The sequence below is a fragment of the Corvus brachyrhynchos genome, unplaced genomic scaffold, assembly GCF_000691975.1.
Source record: "Corvus brachyrhynchos isolate BGI_N302 unplaced genomic scaffold, ASM69197v1 scaffold89, whole genome shotgun sequence".
NCBI lineage: Eukaryota > Metazoa > Chordata > Aves > Passeriformes > Corvidae > Corvus > Corvus brachyrhynchos.
The window spans coordinates 493,095-501,874 of record NW_008246063.1 but is presented as its reverse complement, the minus strand read 5'-3'; the positions used below and the strand labels follow the sequence as shown (position 1 = coordinate 501,874).

At 49.5% G+C, this 8,780-nt stretch overlaps 1 protein-coding gene across 1 annotated transcript in view; it reads right to left on the bottom strand.

Moving 5' to 3' along the window:
• LOC103623881 (lymphocyte antigen 6E-like) overlaps positions 1 to 3,027 on the bottom strand; it is a 9,177-nt gene extending 6,150 nt beyond the window's left edge. Inside the window, exons 1-2 of the mRNA XM_008643055.2 lie at positions 2,859 to 3,027; positions 261 to 380 (exon numbers count right to left, since the gene is read on the bottom strand). Coding sequence (XP_008641277.1) covers positions 261 to 380; positions 2,859 to 2,910 — 172 coding nt within the window. The 5' untranslated portion in view covers positions 2,911 to 3,027. The remainder of the gene's footprint in view (positions 1 to 260; positions 381 to 2,858) is intronic.
• Positions 3,028 to 8,780: the final 5,753 nt, after the last annotated feature.

Here is an 8,780-nt window from a genome sequence, read left to right as displayed (position 1 = left end):
TCCCTGGAAGTGTCCAAGGCCAGGCTGGAGCAACCTGGTCTAGTGGGAGGAGTCCCTGGAATGAGGTGATCCTGAAGGTCCCTTCTACCTCAAAGAGATATTTGAGGTATCTCCAAGATGCACAGCGAGGGATTCACACCCATCACATTGGGACCCTTAAACCTCAGAATCATCCTTTCCAATAAAACCAAACAATTCCCTAAAACAAAATTCCCCAGCAATGTCTCTAGAGGAAAAAAAATCCAATTTCTGGGACTCACCAAAGCCAACAGAGCTGTACGTGGTCGTGCAGTATTTCTCATGGTCCTCACACTTGTAGGTTTTCAAGCAGTTCCAGTTGGAATGTTCATTGTCACAGGTGTAGCAAAACAGGGAGGAAGCTGGAAAAAACACCCACGACACAGATTAGTGGTTCCCAGCAGTTGCCTCCTGGGAAAAAAGGTGCCAAAAGCCTTGGAAAATACAAAGGGAAGAGTCTGGTGTGAACAACTTTTCACAGCAAGGGAAATAAGTTTGGGTTGGATTAATGGAGCTGAGGAAGCAAAGATAGAAAACAAACCAAGTTTTCTTCCTGGACTGGAGATTTTAGGTGGTTAAATTTACATTTTTCAGCCTGAGCAGCATTTTCAGGTGGTTTTTTCTTCTCCCCAGGATCCACGTTGGCCTTGTTGAAAACCAACCTCCAAAAGCAAAGTCTGGCAAGGAGAGGAGGAACTGGTCCAATTCTAGAGCTCAGTTTTAAATGTTTTCCCTCTACAGCTGCAAAACCCTGCCCATACATGAATTAATTAATGAGTAATGATACCCCTGGGAGCCAAATTACTGAGGCACCACAATAAAGGGAGTTCCCTGGGAGAGGCTGTCCTGGACAATGGATGGATTATTCCTATCAGGACCTGGAACAACATGTTCTCCATGGAATTTTTTCCTCAGTGCCGAGCCAGGTTTATCACTGAGCCAGAAGAAAGTGGGATATTGCTGGGCACAACTGAAGTAAATTTAATCAAACTTCCAGGCTGGCCATTAGAACACAGATGTGCCTTCTCGTTCCCTGGAGGTGGATTCACAATTGGTGGAAGTTATTTCCCTCCTGCCCAAAATTCCAAGGAATGCTCCTCATTTCGGGGCAGGGGTAACAGAGGCAGCTGGGCTGCTCTCAGGAAATCCTGCTCCATTGTCACCAGCGGTGAAGAGCTCTTGGCTAAAGATGAACAAAAATTACAAACCAGCAAGGGGTCTCCATGAGGCTGAGATTTCCCTGGTTCTGTTTTTCCCGACTTTCTCAGCCTGGGAAGGCTCTTTTTGCACAGAACAGCCCCTTCCAATTGAACTTGGGCTTGTTTTTAGCAAGGAATCCCTTCCCAGTGACCCTCCAAAGTTTGTTCTTGATTCAAGCTCTTGTCTGAGGTTGCGTCTGCCCATGACACTTGGTTAAACAATTCCAGAAGCAGTTTTAAAAGAGAGTTGAAATCCCTTTTAGTCTCTAACTATCCCAAGCAGGAGGAAAAAAAGCCTCCCCTCTGTGATCTGGGGAGCTCTGGGTGTCTCAGCGCAGGACTGACATGCTCTGAAACCTTCCCAGATGCTTCAAGGAAAGTTGGACGGGGCTTGGAACAACCTGGGATAGTGGAAAGTGCCCTGCCCATGGCAGGGGGTGGAACAGGAAGATCTTTAAGGTCCTTTCCAATCCAAACCATTTTATCATTTGCTGATTCTCTGCTCCTTTCCAGTGCCAGGTGTTGCAAGCTCAGGTGTTCTGCATAGCAGGAGGTAAAATCAGCCTTGTTGCAAACCAGATTTAAGTTCTCCTTCTCATCTCTCACTATTTCTCCATCACTTGGGAATTTTCAGCCTCCCACCTCTCCTCTGCAGGTTCCCTGACCCGAGCTGGGGGCTCCTGTTCTTTTGCAGGCAAAGAAAAACCCAGACCTGGCAAGAGTTATTGCGTTTTACAGACTCCGGAGCGCTCCCTGATCTGTTTTTCTGCCAAATTTCCCAAACCACTTCCTGCTGCAGATGGAGCCAAGTCCTCAGCACGTGCCTGAGAGCAACTGAAAGCACTGATGTTCCCTAAGTGATCCAAGGAAAATCCCTTCCAGCCAGGAAACAATAACAGCTTGAGCCATTAGAGCTGCTCTAAAGCCTTTCCTGCGTCTTCCCTCCACCCTCCATTAGCTGGAGCTTTGCAAATGCAGCCAGAAATAACCCTAACGGTGCAAACTCTGCTCCTCGGGCTGGCAAATCCATGCCCAGAGCCAATATTTCCCAACTGGATATTCCCCCACAATTATCCAGGTAGGGCTGCACCTCCTTTTAAAGAGGACAAGAGCAGAGCGTTGTGCATCCCATTCCAAATACTCCCAGGCACTTAACAGCTCTTCCAATTTAGGAGCAAAGAGCTCTGAGGCCTCCAAATATCTGCCAGCAGCCTTGCTACTTAATGGGAATTGTGGGGAATAAAGTGAAGCGCTGGCAGGAGATGTGGTGCCAAGACCAGCCACGCTTTCGTCCACAACAGCTCCTCAAGTTTCATTCAGGAACAAAAACCAAACCAAAGGCAAAAACTCTGAGCCCTGCTTGATTCCTGTCAGCGTTTTTCAGGTCGTGTCTTCAGCTCTGAGTGGTTGGAGGTGGATATCTGAGGGTGTGAGAAACCAGAATTCTTCTCCTCTGGGTTACAGAGAACCCACCCAGGAGTGAAGACTCAACCACACCAAATATTTCTCGCCGTGGCTGACACCGAAAAAACCCCACCAAGACCTCAGCAGCTGCAACAAAAGCTGCCAAACCCTCTTGTCCCTCCTCTATCTCCTTGTTTTTCCTCTCCTCTGGCTCTCCCAGCCTCCGGAGCTCCTTACCTTGCTGGGCACACAGCACTGCAGCCAGCAGGGCGACCAGAAAAGCCTTCATGGTTGGTCCTTGTGCCCTCAGAGCCAGAGCAGTGGGGGAAGATGCACCCCAGGAAGGTTTTATACCGGCACGGGCTCCTCTCTGGCTTCCTTTGATTGCAGTAATTTGAGGTTTGGGCAGTGCCAGCACCCAAGATGTGATCAGTGCTGGGTGTGTTTGTGCGTAGCAGCCTATTATGAGGCTGCAGATAGCAATGTTTTTTTACCTCCCCTTCTCATCCCATCTTTTTTTCCGAGGCCTACTCCTGTCTGCATTGCTAATTTGGGGAGCAATTTAGCTGATCCAAACACGGGAGTCCCTTCTTGGGCTGAGCCACGAAACCTGGAGCGAGTCAGAGGCAGTCGTGCCTGGCTGGGGTGGCTCCTTGCTTGCTGGCACCCTCCATCCTTTCTCTCTGCCATGGAATGGGAGCTTAATATCTCTGGGAAGTGGGAGAGGAGGCAAGGAAAGATTTCTGGATTGTCCAGAGCCATTCGGAATTATCTCACTTGTGCAAAATGCTTTAAGCAGGAAACAGCAGCGTTCCTACAATCATGGAATCATGGAAAGGTTTGGGCTGAAAGGGACCTTAAAGATCCTCTTGTTCCCCCGCTGATCCCGCTCTTTGTGCCTGGAGATGTCACTCAGAGGCTCCCATGGTCGGACAGGGATGGGATCCCTGTTTTGTTCTTCTGTCCTCCAGAACCACCCAGGGTTTCCAGGTGACAATGTTTGTTGCTCTCTTGAGACCAGCTCTGGACTCTGTCAGGTTTTTCCAGTCCCCCGTGACCTTTCCAGTCTTTCTGGGCTCCCTCCTTCTGCTCCCACAACACCTCTTGACTCAGGGTGCAGAAGAGCCAAATGACTCAGGGTGCAGGAGAGGCGCAAAGTGCATGGAAACACCTGCAGGAGTTAAAAATCGACAAATGGGAGTGAAAATGACAGAGAAATAAAAGAAATCCTGGTCCAAAAGTCTTGGCAGGACCCTTTAGAGAGAGAAATGACCAAGGGGAGCTCAGGGTCAAGGTTTGTAAGGTCCCAAATGGTGTGGGAACAGAAGAAAGAACATCCAGGTACTCTTTGTTTTCCCCAAATGAATCACAGAACCACGGGATACCTTGAGTTGGGAGGGACCCAAAAGGATCAATGAGTCCAGCTCCTGCCCTGCACAGGACACCCCAAAAAATCCCACTGAGAGCTTTTTCCAAGCTCTTCTGGAACTCTGGCAGTCTTGGAGCTGTGATTACTTCTCTGGGGAACCTGGGAAGTCTCTTCATAGTCTCTTCCTGGGCCCACCTGCCTGCAAAATCCTGGAAAGCTGGACCCATTCCCAACCCCTTTTATGAGGTTTTTTTTGCTTCCAATCATTTTTTCTTTGCCCAATTCCTCCTTTTCTGCAGCAGCTTCAACCCTCAGTGATTCTGTCTCAGTGTCCAGAGGGTGGAGGGGATGAGCCCCCAGTGTTCCAAGTTTTCCATCCTTCCCTCTGGTCTGACCTTGAGCAAGAATCTTGAACAATTTCATCCTTTGGGGAGGATGCGAAAGGCCCACGTGACAGATAATGCAGCAACAAGATTTCAGAAATAATCAGGGGAAAAAAAAAATTCTCTCTGAGCAAGATTCCTTATAAATACAGGCATGAAAAACATCAGGCAGGAAACGGGATCTGCTGGAGCGGGGAGGGAAAAAACAGGTATTAATCCACAAGTTTGTTTAATGTATAACACCAGGGCTGTCTCAGGCAGCTGGAAAAATGGAAAATGAAACTTCCCTTCCATCCCATCAAAAATTCCAAAATGAAAATGAATTATTGCCCCAAATCCAGCTCATCTCGGAGCCAATCGAGCAGAAAAATGCAGCTCCTCAGCGGGAAGAGGGAACAAGGCTTGAACACAGCCCACAACAAGCAAGGAGAAAAGCTTTGGAATTAAAACAAATAAATGAGCAGTAAATAAATGAGGCTGTTAAAGCGAAGTGCAGCTGAATAGAAAAAAATGTCAAGTGAGAAATGGGCTGTGGGAAGTGGGAATGTGAGAGAGCTTTTAAATAGATTAGAGAGAGGGGAGGTTAATAATAATAATAATAATAAACAAGATTAATATTTCACACAGAAGTGGAAAGAGAGAAGGAGGGAGAGGGGAAATATTGGTGCAAAGCAAAATAATTCAAGGCAAGCACACAAAGCTTGGGGGGAAATAATTAAGGACAGGCAGAGTGAGGGAAAGGAATAAGATGGGATGGGAGGGAAGTCCCTTCTATGTGGAAAATGTCCATTTTCTTATGTGCAGGTCCTGTTCAGGTGCTAAAAACAGCCCTTCAAGGGGCTGGGAAACTGCAGAACTCCCCAAATCCCAGTTTAACCAAACACTGGGGGCTCTTGTGCAACCTGGATGGGGAAAGGATCCAGGGCATCACCTGACCTCTATCCCAGTGTCCCTGGAGGAGGCTGCCAAGGCTTTGGGAGGCACCCCAGGCTCTGGCCAGGTCCCAAATCCACACTATTCTTAGGCCCTGTTGGCATTGCAGTCACGCCCAGGGCCACTGCAAGGGCTCTGGGCTCCAACCAGCACCATGGCACTGGGGGGAACAGTGCCTTTGGAAGCAGAATCCAGTTTTTCCAAGCAAAGGGTGAAAAGAGATGGAAGAAAATCCAGGGCAAAGAGAACTGAGGGAGTGTGAGTGCAGATGGTGCCAGGAGAACACAGCGGGGAGGTGTTAAAACCATTTCCCAGGGGCGTAAAAAAAGCAGGGTGAGGGGAGGGCAGCAGGGTGACTCTTGCAGCAGAAACTGGGCCAGGTGGGTGTCACCTGATGGGTGTCACCCAGTGAGTGTCACAAAGGGAATTAAACAGTTAACAGGGCCTGGGAGTTTTAGGAAAAAGAAACCTTCACCCACTTGGGGCTTGGCAGCCACAGAGGGTGTTTGTGCCAGACTTTGGGAATGCCTTGTGCAAGGCCAGGCCTTTTTGTGTAACTGGAGTCAGACAAAGCGTGGTTTCGATCCGGGATGGAGGGATGGGATGGAGGCAGATCCAGAGGAGTTTAAATGTCAACACTTCCCACTTTCTCCCCTTTTTTCTCTCTGGAGGGTGGCTCCAATCTCAGCTCCCCTCAATGGTGCAGGGAGGAATCTCTGCTTCAGCGCAGGGTTGGGAAGCGCAGCCTCAAAAGGGAAGGGAGAGGCCATGGATAAGGTGGGAAGACATCGATGGTGCTCCTCATGTCCCTGAGTCACTCAGATGGTGCAAGAGGTCCAGCCTGACTCCAGACAACACCAGGCTGATCTGGTTTTGTCCTCTCCTCCTTCTTTGGAGGCTCAACAGAGGCCAGGTTGCTTCACCTGGACCTGCAATGGGTTTGATGAAGGAGGAGAAGGGGGAAATCACGGGATCCAGAAATCCCTGGGAAAAAGGAAAAGCCAAGAAGTGACATTTTGCCTTTTCCACCTAAGGCCTGCTGCAGGCAGCCTGCTCCATTCCTCCCTTTCCCAAAGCACACCTGGCACAGCTGTTCTGGCAGGCTCCAAACAACAGGACACAGCTCCTCAGGTCATTCCCAGGGCAGAGGCTACCAAACTTCCAGCTGGGAAGGACAGGAGTAGCCCAAATCCACCATGTGTGGCTGAAATACAAAGTGATCCAGGTGGACTTCAAGGCCAGGTTGGATGGAGCTTGGAGCAGCATGAGGTAATAGGAGACATCCCTGCCCATGGCTGGGGTTGGAATGAGATGGTCTTTAAGATCCCTTTCAACCCCAAACATTCCATGATTCTGTGACTTCCAACTCAGCAGCTGTGACGGTCACCAGGAGCCTTCCTGTTGATCTCAAGAGTTGAGGAACTTGAGTCCTTTGGTGCTGCAGCCAACAGGGAACCAAAGCCATTTCATCACATTCCCTCAACCTCCAAGATCCTAAGGGATACTTCAGCCCCATCAGCTTGGAGCGACATCAAACAGCACCATCATGCCCGGAGTCAACCTCCATGATTCACACCCCCACCAAAATCCGGATGGAAAGGCCAGATCCTGACTCTGTCATCAAACAGGGCACCAACGCCACCCAAGGCGTTGGGCCACCAACATGGCTTGGGCACACCCCAGCCTGGACGGTGCCCTGGCATGGGGCTGCTCCTTGGAAGCCACTTGGATGTAACCACCCTGTTTGTGGAGGAAAGGGAGTTACGGACGTGAATCACCCTCCTCGGAGCCAGGGCCAAGATTTGTTATTCGGTGGTGGCATCTCCACAGCCAGGAATGGGAAGGTTGGAGACCTGCGGGGTCTGAGGCGAAAAGGGCAGAGAAGAGGGTGGTAGGGAACAGAAAGAAAAGAAGAAAAGAGAGGAGAAAAATCCACTATCCTCTTGGAATTTCCAAAAAAGAATTCATTCCAGTCCCCCTCAAGGAGGGCACCACTGGCTGCAACAATATTTGGGAAGAAATAACCCCTCTCCCTGACAAATCCCACATCTGCCATTTTTTTTTCACTGAAAGTGGAAATTTCCTCTTGTCCAGTCCAACCCTCCTGATCCTGTTTCATAACACGAGGAGTCAACATGCAGGAGCTAAAATGGGATCATCCCCTGCACCACATGATCCCACAGGCCCTGACAAGATCTGATCCCTCTTTGGAAATCTTGGCCTGTGATAGGAATCTCAACCATGCCAGGACAAATAATTACGGAAAGATGACCAAAATCTTTGCCATGGAATATTTTGGCCGGGGTTTGAAGAAGACAAGTAGGTGACAGCTGCTGTGTTTGTCTTCACAACATCTCTGTGAGTACTGTGGGGGTTCTGTGTTTATTTTGTGGGTGTTTTTAAATTAAACTCCAAGATCCAGGATGGTGTAGGGAGCTGTCAGCAGAACCTGCCAGGCTGGTGTGACACAGCTTTGGTGGCATTTTGAGGACATCCCCGGGTGTCTGCAGGGCCTCCAAGACAGCTTCAGTCATCTGCATTTTGGGTCATCTTCCATAAGAACCAACATTTTCCATATCTACTCATTTCAATGTGCTTTGGGTTCCTGACTCATCTCTTCCATGATGGGTGTTCCAGGCATGGAAGTGATCCTCTGCACTGGAGCCAAGAGCTGGAATTTCCAAGCTTAGGTGAAAGCTGGGAATCAAAAGAGATAAATAAGTTTTTTTTATGTGTGGAAAATGTAGGATGAGCTCCATAGAAAATCTGTCTGCTCTTCATGGAATCACAGAATTGTTTGGGTTGGAAGGGAATTTAAAGATCATTGAATTCCAGCTCCCTGCCATGGGCAGGCACACCTCCCACTATCCCAGGTTGCTCCAAGCCCCGTCCAACCTGTCCTGGAACACTTCCAGGGATGGAGCAGCCACAGCTTCTCTGGGCAACCTGTGCCAGGGCCTCCCCACCCTCCCAGGGAGGAATTCCTTCCCAATATCCCATCTAAATCCACCCTTTTCCAGTTTTAATCCACTCCCCCTCACCTTATCGCTACTCTTCATTTGTTTTAACTTCTCTGGGTCGGGTTTTTTCTCAAGAAGATCCCAAGTGAGACCAGAAAAATCCAATGAGAATGGAAAAAACTCAGCCCATGTGTGGGAAGATCTGGATGCTCCGGTTTCTATCCTGCCTCGCTCCCGCCACCACAGCCAGGCACGGCATCAAAAGCCCGGTTGGGCTGGTCCTCGTTACGTCCAGAAACTTGTCACACCTCGTGTAATGACCCCGCTGAAACCTCCCCAGCCACGGCCAGGGACAGCAAGGCTGTCCCCAGGGAGAGCCCACGCTTGCAGAGGAGCTCCAGAGCCAGGAAAAATCCTGGCTGAAACCATCCCTGCCCCACGGGTGTGGCCACCAGGGCACAGGAACAAACAGTCCTATCTGAGAACTCCATTGTGTCCTTCACTGGAAGAGCTG